The following is a 24,761-nucleotide window of genomic DNA, read 5'->3' on the forward strand; positions in this document are numbered from 1 at the left end:
GATGGATTGTGAAAGGGGATTGGGTGGAAGACAAATGGAAGAGCAGGTGGAAAGGGAAGATCAGCAGATGTTTCCACCCTTCTTTTCTTCCTTCTCTGATCTGTACCTTTTTTTCCCTAGCCTGATGAATGCATGTATATGGAATAAAAGGTGCATACTTTTTATTATTGGAGCATAGTTAATTAGAATTCATCTCTCGTGCTCTTGCTCAATGGAGTGCATTTGTACACTTCATTTTTCAAACTGTGGCAAATGCATTTTCACTACCTTGAAGGGGAGAATGGATGAAAGTAGAACAGAGAAGGAAGGGGGTTTACAGAGAGGGATGCTGAAGATTTTGGATAGGGAAGAGAGGAACGTGTGATTTGAGAAGAGGAGGAGTGTCTAATTTTGGAAGAGCAAAGGGTGGGGCGACTATCCCACTTTAACACACTGCGTGATTCTGAGCCAGTTCCTTACGTTAGAAAAAAAGACAATTTAAAATAAAATACACATGTGATGTTAAAGCGCATCATTGCACTTGAGAGAGCCATGAACACTGCCCGTCCTAAGCTCTGCCTCCATGACGCGGCCACTCAGGGCCCTCTGTCAGCCTTGCCAGGGACTCTTGCGTTAAAACTGGTACTGGGTTTGTGCTCTAATGCTGTTCGTTTGTGCATGTCTTTTTGTTCCACTGTGCGTCAGAGTGCGTGTTTCGTCTGCATACCTGTGGTTTCCCGTGTGTGTGTGCGCGCTTGTGCTTCTATTTTGCTGCCCCCGAATGTATGTCCTTCCGTTGGTATCTCCCCATGTGTTTGCGGTGCAGGTCTCCCCGAGGCCGCCGCCGCTGTCCCCAGCCTGAGGTCGGTGTGGTCTGGAAGGAGGCGTGTCTCTCTCTATTTCTGTCAATTGGGTCTCTGGGGGTTATTTGCGGCTCATTTCCAGACCTGTCTCTTTTGACGTCGCCACGCTCAATCTGAGCACGCGTGATTACAGCGGAGAGTCCGTGTTTGTGTGACTTTCTTTGTACTGCGGTGTCTGTCTAATATCATACAGCAGTACTTATGTGTGGGAGAGGAAGGAAGGTAAGAGACGCCCGGACGCAGCAAGTGGCCGCGAGCAGTCGGATCTTCGACTGCGCTGCTCGCCCTGTGAGGTGTGGGATTTAAATGCAAGGGCTGCTGCGTTGTAAACAGGTACCATTTATCATCGCGCGTACACTGAGGACGCGATCATCCTTTTCCTATGCGATTAATTGAACAGTCTTTTGTTTTGGAGTTAAAGGGGAAGCTGGCTGGGAAGAGAGGCTCGTGTAGTCGTTTCCCTCACGCTGCTGTATTTTTCATTGTTGGTATATATCGCTTTAAGTGCTGATGAGGCTACGACATTTGGAAATAGAGTGCCATTGGTCGGGAGCGAGGGGGGATAGACATCCCCTCCCCCACCTCCTTGAGATCCGATGAGATCCTGGAGTGGGGAAGTCACCCGCCAGGCAGGGAGCGCGTATTTCCAGGCTGTGTGCAGGTGCCTTCTTGAACCATCTCTCCCTCCTTCTGCAGGCAGCGGCAGTGGTGCGACGCCGAGGATCACACGCGTTTCGGACAGGGCATTTGGCAGCCAGATTCACTCGAACCTGATCCGGGAAGGCTCCGCTCTCATTTGGGAATTTTTACAAGCAAACTGGGATCTATGAGTGGAAAGGTGATCAAGCCTAAAGAAGAGAAAGATGCTTCCAAGGGTAAGCCACCGCCGCCGCTTGTCTCTCCTTGCTCCCGACTCTTGACGCTTCCGTATGTGCTGATTGGCTGTTGAATGTGTGGCTTGATAGCGCCGAGGCCCGCGCGCCGCTGCTGCCTTCTTTGGAGTGATGCATTGGTCTTAACGTATGCGGGGTTTCTTGGGAATGCACATACATGTCAGTGCTGCCATACATACTAGCAATAGGTGTTTGTTCCTCTCGCGCCCTAAAAGTTGCCGTTGCCTGACGACTTGTGCCAGTGTATTATTTCACTGGTAATATGCTGTCACATGACCAGGTTGTCAAAGAACCCTGTCCTCTCACAGCACGCTGGAAATGCCATTGTCGAAGCCCCTGCCACTTTAGTGTGACGGAGAAGCCGAGGCATCCCTCCCGGCTGAGCGATCGATAATGCTCGTCACCCACCCCCGCACACAATCCTCGACGGATCCCCTCGGAGGGGGGGGGGGGGCAGCCTGTGCACTGTTGGGTGGCTTGCCGAATGAACACACGGCCCCTTCCCCCTGTCACAGTGCACTCCTCCCATCTATTCCTGCAGGATGTAAACTGGATAACAATTACCATGGCGACAAAGGGGAGGTGGGTGCAGGTGGAGCACGCGATCGGGGCTCCCCCTGTGCAGGCCAGCCTTTGTCCACAGAGGGGTTGGGGGCGGGTGGATATTCATTGTACAATGACTCGCACGCACACCCCCCTGCCCCCGCCACGCACAAACCATCCGCCCACCCACCCTGATTTATAGCAGCGTCTGCTGCCTGCGACTGCGGTGTGTCTGCTGGTGCCACTGGCGGATGAAAACATTGCGCTCCACGTGCCTCTCCAGATCAAAGAGGGGGGAGGGGGGGGGGCTCGCTGCAAGGGCTGTTTATGATTCTGGGTTGTCCGCGCGCACAGTCGGCTGCACGCCGGCCACATGCTTTGTGATCTTGGGACAGTACGATGTATGCCCCCTTGGTCAAGTGCCCACAAGTTATGCAGATTCCTGCTCTCCAATGCCTGAGCAGCGGGGAGGATGGGACAAGGGTGCTATGCCCCTCCATTCTGGTGGCGACCACATTATCTACATCATTACCCGTTGCTGAGCAGTTTTACAGCAGGTCAATACAATGCCAGTCTCATGTTTTGACCATTTCGCCTTTTAGTGCTGCTAAAGCACGGATTTCCTGCGCTCCTGCAAACCAGCCCTGTCCTCCCTCACAATGGGCTGGCCGTAGGGGCTGTGCTGCTTCCAGGCAGGGGGCTCCTAGTCTGCATGTCCCACCGAACCCTGGCTGTCACCGCCCAACCCCCTGCAAAGCTCTGGAGACAAATATCGCCCCCCCTCCCCAGTAGGACTAGCACATACTTGACCACTTACCCCTATTTGTTTTGGCAGCATGTTTAAGGAGCATCGTGGTTCATTTAAGTAAACGATGTTTAGGGCAAGACGTTCAGAAAGTTTTGGTAATCCGGCAAAATGGTACATTTTATTTGGAAAACACATACAACCGCACAGTTAACTATTCAAATGTTCGCCTCCTTAAACAATTCAAACGTGTCTTCCAAAAAAGCTTTATACTGTGACTCTTATTTTCAAAATGTCACGTTTGCTTCCAATCCTATAAGAAGCATGTATGCGTCAGGCAATGAATCACAACCAGGCTACCTTTTCACACTTTACAAGTGAGTGTTTAAGTCTTGGGAATTACATTTACAAACACACACAGGCCATTTGTTTTGCCTCCTGCTCAATTGTATTCTGGTATTTGTAGTCTTACATTCACGATTGAGGACATTTCGATGCAGATTTACATATGTGTTCAAGTACTGTTATGAATTGTGTGTTTTTTTAAACCCACTCTATAAAGCAGAGTACTGTTGAAAGCCAATCATTGGCCTAAGGAGGGGAATCCAAGTGAGTCATGATTATTTGCCAGGGATGTGGGAAGAGGGGTTTCTGTCCTAGAGACTGGAGAGGGGTCGTGTTCCCTGGTCCTGTGCTGATCATGTAACTTTTGGAAACCTGTGGAATTGTTTAGTCTCACTGCCCCACGATATTCCTGGTAAACAGGTTTAGCTTGACTCGCACTCACTCCTCACTCCTCTGTTGGGGTTCCACAAGGTTCTGTTTTGTCCGCTCCTCTTTACACTCTACACCTCTGCTCTTGGGGCATTAATCTTCTCCGTTGGGTTCTCATACCAACTCTTCGTGGACCACACCTAAATCACCTCTTTTCCTGAACTCCTCTTCAGATCTCTCGAACAACATTTTCAACTGTCTCTTTGCCATTAAATATTGGATGGCCTTGCACTCTCTGATGTTAAACGCTACCAAAACAGAGGCGTTCTTATCTTTTGTCAAATGCTTTCTCTCATCTCTTCCTCGGACTTTCCAGTTCCCAACTGATACTCTAAGGTAGAAACCTCATTGTCATCTATGACTCATCTCCAAAACTGCAACAGCATCTCACACCAACCTTCTAAAGATTAGGAAAATCAGCACCCCCTTCCTTTCAACACTGCCAAGTATCTTTTAAACACTCTTGTTGTCTCTAAACTAGACAAATATTTGAACCTAAAGGAACCCAAATGTCTACATGTGTGGCGATAACCTCGCCTGTCTATCATAATATTGAAAGGTTTGAGACAAACCAGTCAATTAATTAAAATAAAAACAGGACTACTGTGCCTGCCTCCTCTTTGTTCTGCCTAATTATGCTTTCTGTCCTCTCGACAAGATCATTACATTTGCTAGCAGGATTCTTTGAACTCCCTTACTTCACACCTACTTCTGTATACCATCAGCAGGCTGGGTGGCTGATGATGTAAAACAGGGCAAGTTATAAATGTCCCCCCCCATGCTTACTCTCAATTCTGCTCTTTCTCTCTTCTTGCTCCGCTTGTATGGAATGCTCTTCCCCCAGACATGTGAGAAACAGTCCACACAGAGTTGTAAAAAATTAAACTAAAAGTCTACCTCTGTGTTACTCTCTTAACCTTGCTCTCATTTGCCTGCAAGTTAAAATGTTCCCTTCACCTCTAACCTGCCTGCCTCGGTCCCTCACTTCCTCTGCCTCCACTCTAGCACTTCACCCATCTTGGTCACATCCCGAGCACAACTGGCCGTACCGCTTACCTGCACTTGAAAATGTCCAATTTTGGTTGTCCTTAATCTATGCATGCCAACTTATTTTTTGTCCCCGGTGACTGTTCCATTTACTCCCCTCCATAACCTGGTCATAATGTCCCTAAAACTCACCCCATTGTAAAAAGGTCACTGCTTGCCATCAAATCTGATTTCGTATGTATTGTACGCTCTTTTCTATCCATGCGAGCATTGTTCCTCCTGTATATAAATAAATATAAGGCCATCCCTCAGCAAGTGCCCTTTGCCCAGCCTGACCCAGGCCCAATCCCTGACGTGCTTGGAACTTGCAGTTATTATTGTGTTATTATGGGTAGTTTAACCACGTTTTTAAATGTGTTGGCTTGTGGTGTTTTGTACAACAAATTAATATAAAAGGATTGGTGAAATTCAAAAATTATGCCTTCCATTGAATTGCTAATGAAACTATATATTAAAGAATATAATAGAATTATTAATTTAGGCCCTGCTGCATTAGACTGAGTGAAGCTGCTATTCACCAAGCAGCCCTAGGACATTAATTGAAAATTAGAACTGCAAAGGCATCTTGCGCTGGGCTTAAAGTTTTAAGTTTAAACATTGAATTTATTATAATCTTAATTCAGAAAATGAGGTTATGTGCTAACATCATACCAAACATTTTACAAGCCTATTGGTGCACGTGATATGATATGATATAATAGTCTATTTATATAGCGCCTATACACAATGTGTTTCAAAGCGCTTCAAGGCAAGGGAGGGAACAAGGGATAATACAATGACATTCTTACAGGCCATGAACAGAAAGGATGTGAAATTAACTATCGTACTCGGCCTGATGACATTTCAGATAGTGCAAGAGCTAAGGCATAGATAAGGAAGGGAGGGGGAGAGTGGAAAGGAAATGGAAACAGACAGGCGAATACTGTATTAGGCCTGACAACATTTCTGGTAGAGCCAGAGAAAAACAAAAGGCGAGGGAGAGGGGTGCAGAAAGGGAGGGGAGGAACAAAACAAGCGACTATCGTACTAGGCCTGATGACATTTCCGATAGTGCTGGGGGGGGCAAGTAAGGGGAAGGGGGAAGAGACAGACGAGGTTGCTATCATACTAGGTCCAGGGACTATTCTGCTACAGTAAGTGCATAGAATGAAGGGGAGGAGGGGAGGAGATACGAAAAGGGAGAACACGTGCATTGTGTTTCACCTCACTAGGATTTTTGTCAAGGCGCAATCGCTTCATCAATATTTCCATCATGAGCATCTACAAAATTCATGTATATCCATAAAACATGTCATATTGCAAAGAACGTCACAATTACAGCGATACAGAACATCTTAACAAACGCATTAGAACAGAAAATCCACAAGTGGGTAAAGTTTTTGAAAAGAGTGGGTGCTTTCTATGGCTGGTGTTGCTTGTCCCTTGTCTGTTTCCACTATCTTCATCAAGCACAGAAAGCAGCATTTATATTATAAATAGTATCCACCCGGGACCTCTTCATGGTAATCTCATGGTAATCTAGCTGTGTACACCGAGCCACAGTGAAGAGGCATGCTTTTCCAGGGAAGTCAATGTTGGAGGGGGAGGGGGCATGGCATCTAAATGAAAGGAGCCCATGCCAAATGAGTGGGACAAAATGGTGTGCCACAACAGTTGGCGAGGACAAACACCCTTGTCCCATTTAAAATGACACCCATGGCCCTTTCTGTGTGTACGCGTGTTGTCAGCATATATAATGTATAATGTATCTACACGTTGACCCATGGCCGCCCCTCCCACCAAACCTGCATATCCCCGTTTCCGAAGTCGAAAGTGCACGGGTGTCCAGTTGTCTTTAAGGGAGACGCGCCCGAGTAGCAAGGGTGTATTCAATTTGCTGTGACTGTACACGCTCTATAAATAGGCTACACCGTCCCGTTCTGCAGCATGGGCCACATGCTAGGTTAGGTGTCCACCCCATACCATGAAACGCACACACGGGTTTCTAGCAGTTTGTTTAATGCTCACTAACATCGAGTACCTCTGAGCTAAATTACTGTTATATTTTACAGTAGTGTTTTCAGGGTTCAATCTAATAGAGTAATTCAGTACGCGCCTCGTGTTGCTATGAAGGGTGCTGCCAAGTATTGAGTGTTGCTGCGTTTGTTTACTCAGTTCGAGTCCCTCAGAGGAAATATTCCAAAAATACTCCCCTTAACATCTCCATGTGCAACAGACACGTGTTCTAATTCTCGCTCTAAAACTGGTTTCCGGTGTCCACTCGTTTAGCATACCATGTGTATAGCCGGGTATGGCTCCATGCCCTGCAGAAAGCTGTAACACGCAGAAACGCAGGGAGTGTTCTGGAAGTTTGTGGAAGTATCTCACCACCGAGGCAACTCGGGAAAAAACACGTACACGCCGAATGTACGAACAGAAAGTAGGGATGGGATTTGCACTTTGATCAAGTTGCAACACTCCTTGGTTTGAGCGACTATCCTAGAGACTGCTCAAATGAAAGCACCTGCATTTCTTTTAAGTTTGCACCCGGTGGGCCTGATTTACAAAAGCTTTTTACAATGGCACAATCCCATTGAAACACGCTTTGTAAATCATGCCCTTTGTGTCCTGGCCATGCAGCCGCTCAGTGAAGGCTATGGTGACCACGTTTTCAAAATGAAACCACTGCACCAGTCACAAACCTAAAACAATTTGCAGTTTACAGTTGTTCTGGTGCAAGGAGGAGAGTGCAACGTTTCAAAGGAAGATGTAATAAGGGGAACTGTTATGCAACAGAATGAGAAGGAGAGAGAATAGACCAAGGGAGGAAACAATTGAGAGAGGGCGCCATCGATGATGAGCAAGAGGAAATATGAGCGAGAATGGTTGAGAGCGAGAATGGTTGAGAGTGAGAGGGTAAGAAATAAAGAGGCAATGTGAGAGACAAAGGATGAGGGGGTAGTGTGTGGGGGTGGGGTGGGTGAGTTGGTTATAGAGATAGTTGGTTGGGTTGGGGTAGAGAGAGTGGGTTGGGTGTGGGTAGAGAGAGTTGGGTAGGATGGATGCAGGTAGAGGGAGTGGGGTGGGGTAGAGGGAGTGGGTAGGTTGGTTGGTGTTAGAGAGTGGGAGTTGGGTGGGTGTGCGGAGGTAGAGCGAGTGAGGGGTTGGGTGGAGATAGAGAGTGGGGGTAGGGTGGGGTGGTTTGTAGTTGAGAGAGTGGGGGTAGGATGGGTGGGTCTGTGGAGGTAGAGAGAGTGGTTGTTGGGTGGGTGTAGGTAGGGTGGGTGTAGGTAGGGTGGGTGGGGGTAGAGAGCGTTTTTGGGTAGGGTGGGTGCAGTAAGGGAGAGTGGGGGTGGGTGGAGGTAGAGAGAGTGAGGGTAGGGTGAGTGGGGTAGAGAGATTGGGGATATGATATGATATGATATGATAAGGCATTTGTAACGCACCTATACACAAGTGTTTCAAGGCACGACGAGGCAGGGGGGGAACAAGGGGAGACAGACAACGATCTTACTAGGCCAGGTGTCATTCAGATCGCGCAAGTGCAAGGGTAGAGGGGAAGGGAAAAGTGCATGGGGGAAAGGGAGAGGGGAAAGTGCAGTACAGGGTTATTAGCATACAGCATACAGGATAAATAATAAGGGCCAGCTGGTGGCAAGTGCGAGGTAAGTGCAGACAAGTGCTGGGAAGGGGGGCTGTATGGATACAGACATAGTCCCGTAGTGCAGGGGTTGCCATGGAGGCAGTGCAGGGGAGAGTGGCTGGGCCGAGAACGGTGAATGGCCCAGTTGCAGATTCAGTGCAGTTTCAGTAGTATTAGCAGGGGAGAGGGGGAGAGAAAGCGGAGGCAAAGAGGAAGGTTTTGAGGTGCTTCCGGAACCGGAGGTGGTTCTCCTCAAGTTTCAGGGAGGTAGGAAGGCTGTTCCAGAGGGAGGCCCCTGCAGTGGAAAGAGATCTGCCCCCAACTCGTTATTTGGAGAAGCGGCTGACCCTGAGGGAGTTGGAGGCGGATGAGCGAAGAGCTCGAGAAGGAAGATATTTAGGAAGAGAGAGTTGAAGGTATTTTGGCCCAAGGCCCCAGACGGCCTTGTGGACAATGCAGAGGGTTTTGAACTTGATCCTCGCAGTCACTGGGAGCCAGTGTAGTGATTTCAGTCCTGGAGAGATACGGTCCCTGGGCTTGAGGCCAAGGACAAGTCTTGCAGTCCTGTTCTGGATGAGTTGCAAAGGGCGGAGAGTAGAGGTGGGCAGATTAAGATAGAGGCTGTTACAGTAGTCCAGCTTAGAGAGAACCAGGGCTCTAGAGACAGTGAGCTTCTGGGGGAAGGCGAGGAAAGGAAGGATACCTCTGAGGAGGTGTAGCTGGTAGTGTGACTTCTTAGATACGTCAGATATGTGAGGAGAGAAGGAAAGTGTGGAGTCGAAGATGACCCCAAGGTTTTTTGCCTTGCAGGTAGGAGCAGGAAGAGGGCCCAGAGAGGCCGGCCAGAGAGCAGCAGGGAGGGAGGGAGTGGGAGTGCCAATGAGTAGAATCTCAGTCTTACTGGCATTAAGGCAGAGGTCGTTGGCGGCACACCATTCCTGGATAGCAGAAAGACAGTCAGAGATGAGGGAAGGAGAAGAGGAGGCCGAGGGTAGCCTGAAAATGAGTTGAGTATCATCCGCATAGCACTGAAAGTAGGGGCAGAGAGCGGCGATGTGGTGGGCGAGAAGTGCCAGATACTGGTTGAACAGCCAGGGAGAGAGGTTAGATCCCTGGGGGACACCACAGGTAGAGAAGAAGATGTCAGAGAGGAAAGACCCCAGTTGGACCTGGGAGGGTCGATTTGAGAGGAAAGAGGTCAGCCACGTCAGAGCCTGACCAGTGATACCGAAGTTATCATGGAGACGGTTGAGCAGGATGGTATGGTTGACAGTATCAAAGGCAGAAGAGAGATCAAGCACAATGAGAACACATGGAAAGTTAGAGTCAAGGTTCGAGAGCAGGTCCTCACGTATGTTCAGGAGAGCAGTTTCCGTGCTTCTGGCAGCTCTGAAGCCAGATTGATGGTCATGAAGACTACCAACACATTCAGCATGGAGATTAAGCTGGGAGATGGCCAGTTTCTCCAGGAGCATGCCCAGGAAGGGAGTGATAGAGATTGGGCGATAGTTAGCTGGGCAGGAAGGGTCGGAAGAGGGTTTCTTAAGAAGGGGGTGCACAAGGGAGTGCTTGAGAGGGAATGGGAAGACTCCAGAGGCGAAGGAGTGATTGCAGAAGTCAGCTAGGGCAGGAGCCAAGGAGTCAATGTGGTCCTCGATAGTTTTGGAGGAACAGGGGTGGACCTGTTTTGACGAGACTTTCATAGATCGGACTTGTCTTGAAACCTCGTCAGCAGAAAAAAGGGGAAAGGAAGAGAAGGAGAGAGGAGGGGTGGCTGCAGAAGAGCCAGAGGAAGGGCAGGGAATAGAGGGGGGGGGAGGTTATAGGAGGAGAGTGAGGACAGGATGTCCTGAGTTTTTGAAATGAAGTGAGAGGCCAGTGCCGTGCAGAGGGCCTGGGAGGGGACAGGAGAGGTAGAGACTGCAGCAGGGTTGGCCAGCTCCTTGCAGATTTTAAAGAGTTCGGCCGAATTGTTAGATGCCGCAGAGATGCGGGCTTGGATAAGGGCTCTCTTCTTGGTGAGAACGGAGAGCCGGTATTGCCTTTGGAGCAGGCGACAGGCCAGTTTGTCAGAGGATGAACATGAAGCACGCCATTTCCTCTCTGCCACCCTGCACTTGCGTTTAAGGGTGACGAGATCCGAGTCATACCAGGAGTTACATTTGGCTTTGGGATTCAGGCGGATTCTCATGACAGGGGCAAGGATATCAAGAGTATCAGATATAGCAGAGTGGAGAGTGGAGAGGGCTGTGTCAGGGTGGGAGTCAGCCGAAGGGGGAGGAGGGGGCAAGAAGGTGGCAGCGAAAGCCTCAACTGACACGCGCTTCATGGGTCGGATGACCGAGAAGGAAGGTGGCAGTGATGGGGGTGGCTTTGCCTGTGGGGTAGGGAGGGTGAGGTGGGAGGAGAGGGGAAAGTGATCACTCCAGGAGAAAGGAGTGGAGAGAGGGACAGAGAGGGGAAGGTCAGAGGAGATCAGGGCATCAAGAGTGTGCCCTGCAGAATGAGTCGGCCCAGATGGGAGAATAGAGAGTGAGAGAGAGTCGCAGAGGTTGCGAAAGAGTCCAGAGGGGGGACAGGAGGCATCCAGGTGGATGTTGAAGTCTCCAAGAAAGAGCAGTTGAGTGGTTGAGGACAGGAGTGAGGAGGAGAGGTCCGCCCACTCGGAGAGGAAGGAGGAAATTTGACCAGGTGGCCGATAGATAGTAGCCACGGTAAGGGAATGGCTAGGAGAGAGAGAGAGTCGGCAGACAAGACATTCAAAAGAGGAGTAGGTCTGCATGGGAGTAACAGTGGCAGGAATCCACTCAGGGAAGATAAGGGCCACACCTCCCCCCGCACGGTTGGGCCTGGGCACAGAGAGGATCTTGTAACCGTCGGGTAGGAGTGTGTCAAAGCTGGTGACAGAGCTGGCCGTGAACCATGTCTCAGTGAGACCGAGTACGTCAAGGTCAAGTTCCTCAAGAAGACGGCAGAGCGAGAGTTAAGAGTGGCAATGTGGAGAAGTTTGCCATCTTTGAAGGACTTCCGGGGAGGGGTACAGATCAGAGGTACGCCCTGCGGAGGTGAAGAAGGAGCACGAGAGGGGGTGGGGAGGGAGGGAAGAGGCAGGTTAGTCGAGGACAGAGGAGGGGGCACAGCAGGAGAGGAAAGGAAGTTGATGAGGCGTGGGAAGCGTCTATCAAAGAGGTGAAGGTTGGCCTGAGAGCCTTGGACCAAGACGGTCCCATTAGCATAGACATTAATGACGGCCTTAGAGGAGTGGAAGGAAGCCAAGAGGACATCCCAACGGGTGCCACCATTAATGGGAGAAGAGGAGAAAGGAGAGAGCACAGAGACCATATGAAGGGTCCATAGGTCAGGAGAAGGCACGAAAAAGAGGATGTCAGTGAGAGTTTCCTTGGAGGAGGCACTAGTGTAGGTGTCAGCGATAGGGAGGCCTGGGTTGGAGACCAGGATGTCCTTTTTAAACTTTTTCCTACCAGATTTAGTGAGGAGAGCAGGATAGTCAATGGAGAAGCAGTTAGAAAAGATTGGTCAGATAGAGAGCACCATAGAATAGGAGGGAGTGGGTGGGGGAAGACAGGACAAGCGCAAGCGGACAGGAGGAGAGCGGCAGGCGTTAGTTTACCACAAATTCAGAACATAAATTCAGAACATAGTAAGCGTATCAGGTACACAGTGGAGAGGCCACCTAAGTTTGAAAATCCTGCAGAGGGAGAAAAAACCCTAGTTTACCACAAATTCGGAACACGGTGAACACAGCAGTAAGGTGTATCAGGTACACAGTGGAGAGGCCACCTAAGTTTGAAAATCCTGCAGAGGGAGAAAAACCCTGGTTTACCACAAATTCGGAACACGGTGAACACAGTAAGGGGTATCAGGTACACAGTGGAGAGGCCACCTAAGTTTGAAAATCCTGCAGAGGGAGAAAAACCCTAGTTTACCACAAATTCGGAACACGGTGAACACAGTAAGGGGTATCAGGTACACAGTGGAGAGGCCACCTAAGTTCGAAAATCCTGCAGAGGGAGAAAAACCCTAGTTTACCACAAATTCAGAACACAAAGAAGTGTAGCCACACTGCGAGGAAGTGAACAGGTAGGGGTGGGGTGGGCCGAGGGAGCAGGAGGAGCTCACAAGATGAAGCGGTGGAATGGCCCTGGCGTCCCCTGCGGACACCTGCAGACACACCGGGAGCCGCAAAGGAGGGAGCAGCCCTTTGCCTAAGGGGGCCCTTAGCCGCTGGGGCTGCCGGGCAGGGGCTGCCCTGGTAGCACCAATAAGAGGAGGAGGAGACACGGGCCGGCAGCCAATCAGGGGGGAGCTGGGAGGATTGGATAGGGTGGGGCAGAGAGTGCAGGTAGGTTGCGTGGGTGGGGGAAGATAGTTTGGAGGTAGGGTGGACGGTAGAGAGTGAAGAGGTAGGGTGGAGAGGTAGAGAGTGAGGGTAGGTGCGTGGGTGGGGATAGAGAGTTGGGGGTACATTGGGTAGGTGGGGGATAGAGAGATGTGTTAGAGTGGGTGGGGGTTAGAGAGATTGGGGGTAGGGTATGTGGGGTAGAGATGATTTAGGGTGGGTGGAGGGAGAAAGGGTGGGGGAGTTATGTATATAGAGAGTGGAATTAGGGTGGGTGGGTCATGTTAGATAAAGTGGCAGTAGGATGGGTGTAGAGAGTGGAGGTAGAATGCGTTGGGTAGATAGTGGGGGTACATTTGGTGGGTGTAGAGAGTGGAGGTTGGGTAGATGGGTGGGCTAGAGAGAATGAGGGTGTTTGGGTGGTGGGGTGTAAAGAGAGTGGATGTTAGGTGGGTTGATAGTGGAGGTATGGTGGGTGATTGGGGGTCGAGAGAGTGGAGCTACGGTGGGTTGGTGGGGATAGAGAGAGTGCAGTACAGGTGGGTGGGGGTAGAGAGAGGGGAGGTAGGGTCGATGGGTGATAGAATGGGGTATTGTAGAGAAAGTGTAGCTAGGGTGAGTGGATGGGGTAGAGAAAGTGGAGGTAGGTTGAGTGGGTGGGGGTTGCATGAGTAGAGGAAGGGTGGGTGCATGGTGATAGGTTGAGGGTGCAGTAGTGGAAGGGTGTGTGGGGGTAGAGAGAGTAGAGGCAGGGTGGGTGTAGAGAGAGTAGAGGTAGGGTGGGTGGGAGTAGAGATAGTGGATATAGGGTGGATGGTTGGGATTAGAGTGGGGGAGGCTGGGTAGTTGGGGGTTGAGAGGGAGGAAGGTTTGGTGGGGGTAGAGAGAGTGGAGGCAGGGTGTGTGGGTGGGGTAGAGAGAATCAAAGCTGGGTGGTGTAGAGGGATTGGAGGTACAGTGGGTGGTTGAGGAAGGAGGTGGGAGGTAGGACAGAGGTGTAGAGAGTGGGGGAGGCATTTGGGTGGGGATAGAGAGAGTGGGGGTATGGTGAGTGGGGGATATAGAGAGATGCAGGTTGGGTGATGGATAGAGTTTGGGTAGGGTCGGGTAGAGAATGAGGAATTAGGGTGGGTGGGGTAGATAGAGTGGAGGTAGGTTTGGTGGGCTAGAAAGAGTGGAAGTATGGTCAGTGGGGTAGAGAATGTGAAGGTAGGGTGGGTGGGATAGAGAGCATGGATATAGGCTGTGTGGGTGGGGGTAAATAACGTGGAGGGTTGGTGGGTGGGGGTACGGTGGGTGGATATTGAGAGAGTGGGGAAGGGTGGGTGGGGTCAGTCACGAGAGTGGGGTAGGGTGGATTGGAGCTAGAGAGAGTTGGGGTATGGTGGGTGGGGATATAGACAGTAGGGTAATGGTGGGTGGGGGATGGAGAGTGTGGGGGTATGATTGGAGGATAGAGAGCGGGGTGAGGGTGGGTGGGGGTAGAGAGAGTGGGGAAGGTTGGGTGGGTTGGAGTGGAGGTAAGGTGGGTGGGCAGGGTAGAGGGATTTGTGGGTGGAGGTAGGGTGGGTGGGTTATAGAGAGAGTTGGGGTAGGGTTGGTGGTTGGCGATGGAGAGAGTGGGATAGGGTGGGTGGGGGATAGAGACAGAGGGGGTAGAGAGACTGAGGGTAGAGAGAGTGGAGGTAGGGTGATTAGGGTTGGTGGATGGGGTAGAGAAAACAGAGGTACGATGGGTGTGTGTGGATAGAGAGAGTAGAAGAATGGTGGGTTGGTGGGGTAGGGAACATGGAGATAGGGTGGGTGAGGGTAGAGAGAGTGGGGTGGGGTGGGTGGGTTCTGGTAGAGAGACTTGGGGATGAGTGGGTGGGGGTAGAGGGAGTGGGGCAGAGGCAGTGGAGATAGGATGGGTGGGTATGAGTAGAGAGTTTGGTAGTGAGGGTAGTGTGTTTTGGGGTAGGGCGGGTGGTTAGGGGTAGAGTGGGTTGTTCAGGATGGGTATGAGAGGATACAGAGGGTAGGGATAAGGGGGATGGGTGATGGTAGTTGTTTGGGGGCAAAACACATGACGAACAAAGCAGCCTCAGGAGGATTTGTCAAAAATAGCCCAAACAAAACCCAACCAGCACGTGTAATGGGGTGGCGTGAGGGTTGGGGTAGTGAGAGGGGATGGGGTAGGTGTTTGTAGAAAGGCAGGCTCAGGAGGACAAAAAAAACAGAGCATCTGTTAAAAGTAGCTCAAATGTCCATGAACATAGCCCAACATAGCCCAACATGACATTGCTGTGCAGCTGGTAAATGGAAAGCCCAGCACCCAACTCGCTTCTTAAAAAGCTGCTGATTGGAGCACATATTGTTATGGAATGTCATATTGGGTGGACCAATGGAGGAGTTTGGAAAAAGAGATTTTAGTATTTTCGCAGTTTCATGCCATGACATTGCCCGTTGCTATGCCAACGAGATAATCTCAGTTCAGAACCCCCATTCCCTCTCTCTCTCTTCTGTAACAATGGTTTCAGCAATATTGTGGTTCAAGCACCACAAAAATTCACCAAAACTAATTTGAACTAGCGCCCACCATAGCACAGCTTTTCCTAACTTCCCCCAATCAACCTCACCACCACCAGGCTTTTGCTGTGATTGATATTAGATGATGGCACTGGGAAAGACTGTAGCAAGGCAGTGCATTTGATGGACCTAAAGGTACAGCAGACCATTCTATGAGCTCTGAGCTGCTCCCCAAAGGTTCCTGTTTTTGGGGTGCTGCTATCCGGCATACATCCATTGTTTGTAATGTTAATTAGTTTGAGGCTCCTGTGGAGAGAAGTTATTAGAATGTTGGGGCTAGACTGAAGCAGTAGAGATGAAGTCATGTTGTTGTTTATCACTACGAGATGACATTTCTGTTCTGGGTGCCATTTTATGATCATTGCGGGGTGTTGTCAGTGTCTTATATGAGATGAGAAGAAAAAGAGACTGACCCAACTGGATTCCAATCTACAGGGTATCTTTTATTTACATCTTGTGAACATGTCAGAGAGGCTGATCCGAATGGGTCAGCCTGGTTTGTGAGGTTGGTGTTATGATTGGCTTTTTGTCGACTATCATGTTAAAATCTGAGTGGTCCAATCTTTGAGAGTTGCAGGATGATGCTGGATCATCTGATTGGTTTTGAGACATGTGATCAATAGAAGTTGAAAGTTATGGTTTGTCAGGTCTTTAGAGGCTGTCATGCTCGTTTTTTGTTGTCTAGTAAATTGCCATGTTTTGAGAGCTTTTTTGAAGACTAGCTGATTGTATTGTGTACAGTTTCCTGGACATTGAGTTTTCACAACTTTCTTGATAGGTAATACAAGAAAGATATCCAAGACACTAAATTTTTCCACTTCTAAAGGATGAAGGATTAAGTAAACACTGCCAGAATTCAACAGTGTGTGTGTGCAGGTTCTACTGAGATGTTAGAGGCAAGCACTTAATTGGTCAGAAATCTTGCAGCCAGACTTATTCCTGGTTTGAAAAAGTGTGCCCACATTACCACTGCACTGTAATCACTAGGCTGGCTCCGATAGACAGCATAGGCTAATCTTTCAAACTTTGGGCTGGACTAACTCACAGAGAATAATTTGTTCAGGGTCGCATGTGCCTATGGCAAGCTAAACCGGGCTCAGAATCTGAAGTGTGTCTGGGAAAGAAAAATATCTACAGCTTCATTCAAGCATAAATGTTAGTTGCAATGAAAACAAAGCTTGCTAAACTCTGAATTTACAATTGCAGTGAGTGAGATGAGTGTGGTCAGTGGGGAGAGTGGGAGCAAGAACATGAGAATGGGAAGGTGTAGATTTAGGTGTAGCTTGCAATTTCTATACTAGATGCAATTTCATTTTCTGCTGCTCATGCTGCACTGAACCTCATCTTGCTTTGTAAGTGGGGGGGGGGGTACTTGTAATAATCCTGCTTATGCAGTATGGATCAGTGAACACCATGATTGGTTAGCCTGCTCTCCTCCTGCCTCCCGTCCAGACCGTCCTTAAAGGTTTTGGCTTATTTGTTTATGTGCATATTGATTATTATTAGGGGTGTACTGAATTGTAAATTTAAGTATTTGGCCGAATACCGAATAGCTTTACAAGTATTCGGCCGGAGCTGAATATGTAGCCGAAGGGTAAAGTTATGTGGGTAAGAAAAACACTTTGTAAATTAAAAACATACTTTAAAATATGTATATACATGTTTTATTGCATTTCGCTTGTTTGGATGTGTCTGTAAACAATGAAAGGAATACATTATCAGAAAAAAAACTGTTTAATAATGCCACAGTTTGTATTTTTGTGAATTCATAGAAGTCGCTTGTTGGACAGGGCCCAAGTAAATATGACAAGTCCAAAAGTATAGTATACATGTATGCAATCAATGTAAGGGGAGACTCTGATACGTCTACTTGTTCTTTCAAATGTTCCTTTCGAGCCTGCCCATCTTTAGCTTGCTGGCTCCAGCAATGCACTGAAACTCAAAAGCATTGATTACATCAATTAGTACCCTGCTGGCTGCTGAAGTGCTACTGAATACAAACCTTTGGGATGCTAAAAGTTTGCTTTATACCTATGGCACTGGTAGAAGATGAGACATTTGAAAATGTCTTTTCATTAATAGATAGTATTTAGCTTTATCAGGTATGGCATGTTTGTGGTGCTTTGGGCATGGTAAAAGACACCAGACAAAAATCAATAGGGAATGCAGAGTCCTCCATGGTTCTCTGATGACCCGATAGGAAAGGGACTGTGCTTATTTTCAGATCTTCAATTGGCATGTGCATTTTTATTTTACTTGTTTGTTTCACTTGCACATCCATTTGGTCAAACGTTTCTAAAAAGTAAACATATATCTCCTCATCTTTATTACACTAATATCCCTTTTTTGTAACTCTCTAATATTGGAAGGAATACTGCTACTGCCACAGACGGGCATTTCTGTTAAAATATATTTGTGTAAAACTCTCAATCTATTGGATAGTGTGACAAATAATGGGATACCATCAGTAATCCCAGGGGGGAGCCTTTCCCTGTGAGGCTAGGGAGGTGAGCCCGCTAGGCAATAACATCCCTAGGAATAGAGGCAAGAAGGGCCTCACTGGGAGAGACTCCCCCTCTGGGACAAAGACTCCTTTTCTTATAAGGAACTCCCTAAGCAACATATCACTAACCCCTGCATCGGGTGGCACAACCTGAGACTGCATTTCTATAGAAGATTGGTTTACCCTAAACATCTTTTCCATAGGAAGTCTCCATCAGCACAGTGTAAATCCACCACTAAGTTCCTAAAATAACTCCTTCTCAATGATAACAGTGCAATACATTCGATCATTACATGTGTTAGTTTTAGTAGAATTCCCATTGCCACAAAATCCACAGACAGCCTCCGCTCTACTTATCAATTTTCATCTAATAAGGACCTATTTTGTGAAAAGCAGATTCCTTTTGAATCGCAAAATAAGATCTCTGTAAAAGCAATTTGGAAAGATATTCAGCTAAGGTGCTACTAGACCTCTTTTTTGTGTTCTTGAGAGAGATGGGACCTAGAGCGGTATTTATGAAATACATCGACAGTATTTCCCCAATCCCAATGAATTTGTGGATTCTCCTCCAGTTCTTTCAAATTACATCCCACCTCACTTACTATCAGTTCATACTGTTCACCAAATTTGGTCAGAAAATTGTCTTTGCCACTTTTGTTAGCCACACATGTAAAAATCTAATAATAAAGGGAATTGGGAATAAAAACGTTTACTTTTGAATAGTTTTCAATTTAGCTTGTAAATATGTCATTCCCAATACATACCGGATATCCCCTAATGGTATGGAACTATCCACACTCAACACCCTTCGCCAATGGAAGGCTCAATTTTATCCAAGCATTCATAAATGCATATCTCCCACAATTTCATACCATATGTCAATTTAGGGAACACTTTACCTTCATATCAGGTTAACGTCGGCTTAATTGAAAAACGACAACATGTTTGGTTTATTTTCACCATTTGATTCATTAAAAACGTGGCCTTATGGTTCAACACATTGCAGATTGCTGTTCTCCACAGTTACCTTGTAATTGGAAAAGCCAAATATGTAACGCTCACTGTGGTGGTCAAAACAGTTTTTTCTAAATACCACTTCTGCAAGTGACTTTTTCTCTTTAGAGAATACCCACATTTTAGTTTTGCCAGGATTTATTAGCAAGCAATTATCAGCAACGGCACACAAAAGACGGTGTAGCCCGATATGCATGTTATCAAGGATCAAGAAATCATCTGCATATGCAAGCCATGGAATCATGAAAGAACCAATCTTCAGAGATATTAATTCAGCAGTGTTCAAGTAATCACTGATTTCTGATCCATAAAGATTAAAGGGGCAGGGAGCCAACATGCCCCCCTGCATCAAACCAGACCTTGTCTCCTTTCTCTGTCTCTATTGTCCCTCCTTGTTAAGTCTAACTCAAATTCCCTAGAACCTGAGTAGACCAATGATTTATTTTAGAAGTCCCCCACGGATCCCCCAAAGTGCCAGTTTGGTCCACAGATGCCAGTTTTGTCCAGAGGAAATTCTTATTAACTCCGTTGAACGCAGCAGACAATTCGATTTATGCTGCATAAGTTGTATTGTGTCTGTCAGACCAAGCCAGCTACACAAAACCATTTAGATTGGTGCTATGACCATTACGGAATCCGGTATGCAATTTATTTTACCGACCTACAGAGTTCACCCAGTCCTCTAATTGCATTAGAAGAAGGGACGCAAGAAGTTTTATGTTTGCATCCATGAGTGTAATTGGACGGTAATTCCTTAGAACCGTCTTCGCGCCCCTTTTAAAAATGGGCACAACAAATTAAGTACTCCAGGAACTAAGAAAGTGTTCTGAAGAAACGGTACTATTGAATAATAAGGATAAAACACTTGCTCTAAATTGAAGGATCCCCTTTAAATATTCTAGTTGACATTTTGTTTGCATCAGGGGCCCGAGAGTTACTACTATGTTTAAATAGGTCTGTAACCATTTCTTGATCAAAAGTAAGATTCCAGTTTCCATCCTTACCCATGACTGGACTCAATTCGGTTATGTGGCTACGACCCTTCAGAGCATACACACTTTCAAAGTGCAGCACTCATATGTCCTCAGAGACCACATGTAATTGATCCTCTGACAGACCCCCCTCCAAAGCATTAATAACTTCAGAGAGGGAGACACATTTTTCAGAATACCTATCATCAGTTCAGCGTCATTCTGCATTCATTTTGCTCTATATTGCTTGTAAACATTCTTATAGTTCTGTTTCACTTTCTGCGTCAAAATGCATTTCTCTGCTTGGGACATACCAGAGTTAGTAATCATTCAACAGAAATGCGCTCTTTTTTTTCTTCGGCTATAGTACGTTTGAATGTGTCTAAGTGCCGTTTTCTGTCGATCTGGACATTTGTATTAATTTCAGGTAGATGATTCCCCACAAAGGCTCCTAAAAGCGTGTCCTAATTATTAAAGCGGAATGTTTCCAACTTCCACTCATATTTTGTCTCTTTAATCACCTCCTCCATATTTCTATTGAGGCACCTGGTATCACTTACACTCCAAGACACCCTATTTTACCCAGGATTCACCTTAAGATCCTTGATGCCCCCTTGCTCTAACTTCCCCAAAAGAGAATCAGAATTGGCACACCCCATGCTGTGATCACTCTACTCATTCCTCTTAAGTCTGAATGTTAAGCACCTTTGAAATAATGAGTAGTCACACTTGTACCTCGATGCCACGTCAATTGTCCTGGGCAGTCCCAAATCTTTAATTGGCAAACTCTGTCGACCCATTTTTGAAAACTGTTTTCCTTGACATTCCATGTGTACGTTTTTAATTAAGTGGCTCTTTAGTTCAGACCTCATTGTTGCAACATTTTATTACAACTTCAACATTTCCTGAACACGTTTAGCATTAACATACAAAGTGGGAAAACGAAACACTAACATACATCAATTGGACTGTATCTACTTTCTGTACTGCAGTCTCCTTATGGGATCTACGCGGCTTTGTCCGAATCACCCAGTGAGAGAATAGTTCCCACTCCCCCCTACCTCCACAAATAATTCTCATGCTTGCTGATTAAACATCTCTGATCTGCTCAACTTTCTCCACTCCAATTTCTCATTCCATTGCCTGTCATTGGGACTTCAGCCATCAAAATTGCTGGTGTATAACATTCGATCTTACACCTAAATGATACCTTTGATGGATTGACAGAGTGCATAGTGCTTGATCATGGTGCCTTCCAGTCGTGGGAGGCAGGGCACTGCATTTCATTGAACCCTCAAACCCACCCTTGTCACATAATAAACACAACCTAAACATACCATCTATATATCAGTTTAAGTAGGGATGCAGACAGATGCAATCTTTATTAATGCAGCAATAAACAGTACCTTAACATAAAACAAAATCAATGTAACTGTCAGGGTGCCGACGTTGACCAGGTGAAAACCTGCACAAATGATGTGTAGGCAGAGACAAGTATATCACGTATGTGATCGTACAAATGTCCAATATTTAGTTTAGGTTCCACCTGGCTATTTTCAGGTGTGCTACCTTCTTTTCAATCATCCTGGCATTTGTTGCGCTAGCCTGAATGCACTAGCTGAGCCCTCTAAGAAATAATAACCTGGGGGTGATATTCATGATGATAGGAGGGAGTGAATGCCAGTGGTAAGGGGTAGTAAGTGTAGGCAGCAAGAAGTGTAGAGTGCAGAGGAAGAGGGTTGAAAAAGGCAGCCCCACTAGATAGGCCAGGGGTATTAGATGAGTTTGTAGTTAGAGATGCCAGTGTATCCTTTATGAGCTACGTGATGGGGTTAGATATGAGGGGGAGAGGAGCAGGTGTAGGTAAGATCAGGAGTCCCCAAGAGAAGGGTATTGACAGTGTGGTGGAAACTGGAGTGAAAATGGTTTAGCACAGGGAGGAGAATCCGACATAGGGGGCACAGTAATCTACTCAATGGCCAAAGCAGAAAGCTTACCATTGGGTTGGTAACTACTAACCATTCAAAGCAGAAGGATGATAGGGACCAACATATTACCAGTAATTCTGTAGCGATCAACTAATTACCAATAGTCCATTTGCGACCATCAACGCAATGGACAAGTTTGGTAGCAAACAAACCTTTTACCATTGGTGTTTGTAACTTGTCAGGGTGAGTGATCTAATTGTAGAAAAACTAGAACCACCCACATTTTTTGCAGTTCGAGTCCAGTGAACTCTTAGAACTGTTAATGAAAATCATCCTAAAAAGTATGAGGTTATGTAGGGATAAAGAATGAGGGCCTTGTTAGGGAACACTGTCTACTGCCATCCCACACACAGCCTATCGCATAACCCAATGACTGCCCTCTTATTTCCCGGGATGCCCTTGCATGGCATTGAGGCATGTTCAACAGTTTTATTTATTTATTTATTTTGTTTATTTCTAAAAATGGAAACCTGTTATATGAAGTACAACATTTTTAGAGCTTTCCGGAAGGTGGACACGTTTTCCTCAAGTCTCAGTTTAAGGGGAAGGGAGTACCAGAACTGGGCAGCACAAACAGGAAAGGATCTTCCTAGACCTCTGGAAAGTTTAACTGCAGGGCAAGAATTTGAACAAGGTCATATGAGCGTAGTTATCTAGCTGGGGAATTAACGGTAGATGACAGATTTCAGGTATGAGGGGGCAGAGCCGTAAAGACAGCAATAGACAATAGTGCACATTTTGAAATAGTGCACATTTTGAAATTAATACAATCTTGTACCGGCAGCCAGTGAAGGCCTTTCCTGTGCTGCGCTATGTGTTCTTTCCATGGAATGTTCTTGATAATCTGTATGGCATCATTCTGGATGTGTTGGCCATTTTCTTTTAGACAGGAGGTGTTGGCCCCTAGTAACAGGGCGTTACAGTAATCCAGCCGTGATAGGATGGTAGCGCGGATGATGATAGCACTATTTGCCTCTGTTATGAGAGATCTGATGTTTCCTAGTATTCAAAAGTAATGATTGCAATTTCTGCTAATCAGATTGGTGCATTTATCAGCATTAAGGAAGGATTCCAGGACGACACTAAGGTCTTTACCTTACCCTTGACTGGAATGATGTTGTTGTTAATAAGAAAACTATCATGTTCTACATTAAGATTGGATCAAGCCTGGGGCGAGCCAAAAATCATAAGCTCGGATTTTCCTCTGTTAAGGCACATGCAATTTTGAGACATCCAAGGCTCGATCAAATTATATAGGTGGGGGAGCTTTCACGAGTCGTGGGATAAATCACCACTGAGTTCCAGAACCAGTTGCATGTCGCCTGCATAATTGGTAAAAAATAAGCCTAGTCATCCAGGAGGGAGCAGAGTGGTTGGATATAGATGTTAAATAGCAGGCTCCCTGTGGCATGCCACATTGGATGCGAGATGGAGGTGAGAAAGCATTCCCCCAATGTATTCTGGATACTCTGTGTCAGAAATGACAAACCATTTGACTGCTTCTTGAGAGCAGTTTCCTATCAAGTTAACTGTATTCAGAAGACGTTGGTGATCTAGCAGATCAAAAGTTGCCAAAAGGTCAAGAAGGACCAAGAGGCCCGTCTTGACGTTCTACATAATCCCCAGCATCTGAGATTGCAATTTCACCAGTGCAGTTTCAGTACTATGGGCAGGCATGAAGCTGGATTGACCACTATGCAGTAGGTTATTGGCTTCCACAGAAGATTGTAATTGCAAAGTTGTGACTTTATCCAGAACTTTCAAGCGGAAGTTGCAATGTATGATTGGTCTCAGGTTTGTGGGGTCTCTGCGGTCACAATTGAAATAGTACAAGGACCTTGGCCGTGAAGCCAGTGGTGTGGGCTGCAATCCCATAACCACTGTTGTGTGGTATATATTCACTTAGATATTCCTTACAAGTGTTTAATGATTTCTTAAAGCATGTAGACTTGTGTTTCATAAAGCATATCAATTTATTCTTTGAGCTAATATTTCACAGTTGAAAGTCACTGTTGAGCAGATGCCTCTAACTGGGTGGTACTGGCCTATGCATTTCCGATATTCAGATCCTTCATCTGGGCCAGTTAAATCTAGTTTCCACTATGTGGTCAATATTGAACAACATCACCATTCCAATTGAGCCACACAAATATCATCATCAGAAAATCAAAACAATATAACCCAAGATATTAAAATGACCCAACAGAAATTAAAAGATATACCATCATCATATATCCATATTGCAACCGTCATTCACAGTTATTTGAGAAATATCTGCATGTAGCATCTAATTGGGTCATTCATAATTGCAATAGTAATTCATCAGTATCATAATCATGTTCATATGCGTATCAAGCCATTGTGAGTTATTCAAGTTTCCAAACACATGGATATATATAGTAATCGTACGTACATATTTTCGTTTGGTCCAACGAGGTGTTAGGTTTGCGGTAAATTGTAGAGATAGGAGAGATGTGAACCTAAATTAGAAACCCAGTTAACATGTTGACATTCTAAGTGGAGTGTGTTATCTACACAAGACTAACCTGAAGGTGTTGATTGTGGGGATAGTTCTGAAAAAGAATGAGAACGTAATCAATACTGCTTTCTCAAATGTATCCGTGTTTGTTTGTCTGCAGTTCATCGATAGCGTGTTTTAATTAAATCAGTCGTAGAGATTCCTACGTTGCTCTGAGTGTCTGTTTACACTTACTAGTAGTGCCTCTGTCACACTGAAACAGTATAGAAAGGCTAAATCAGAATGTTACATTTGTGAATCAATTCACATAGTGTCTGTCAAGGGTCTGCATCTTACCTTGTTGCTACGAAGAGGCTGTGTATGGAGACGCGCCGTGAGCGCGCGCTGGAACAACATGTAGCTGTGGTGTTTG

The 24,761-nt window shown here is 46.6% G+C and overlaps 1 protein-coding gene across 4 annotated transcripts in view; it reads left to right on the forward strand.

Annotated features, from left to right (window-relative positions):
* Positions 1–24,761, forward strand: part of FGF13 (fibroblast growth factor 13) — a 1,438,916-nt gene that overhangs the window by 98,831 nt on the left and 1,315,324 nt on the right. Inside the window, exons 1-2 of one of the 4 annotated variants that reach the window (XM_069612777.1) lie at positions 568–621; positions 1,539–1,717. In XM_069612777.1, coding sequence (XP_069468878.1) covers positions 1,669–1,717 — 49 coding nt within the window. In that variant the 5' untranslated portion in view covers positions 568–621; positions 1,539–1,668. Of the gene's footprint in view, positions 1–567; positions 622–877; positions 1,065–1,453; positions 1,718–24,761 lie in introns of those variants that run through there. The other 3 variants (XM_069612780.1, XM_069612776.1, XM_069612779.1) reach the window with 3 other exon arrangements.

The sequence above is a fragment of the Ambystoma mexicanum genome, chromosome 5p (genome assembly GCF_040938575.1).
Source record: "Ambystoma mexicanum isolate Mex_15411 chromosome 5p, UKY_AmexF1_1, whole genome shotgun sequence".
Classification (NCBI taxonomy): Eukaryota; Metazoa; Chordata; class Amphibia; order Caudata; family Ambystomatidae; genus Ambystoma; species Ambystoma mexicanum.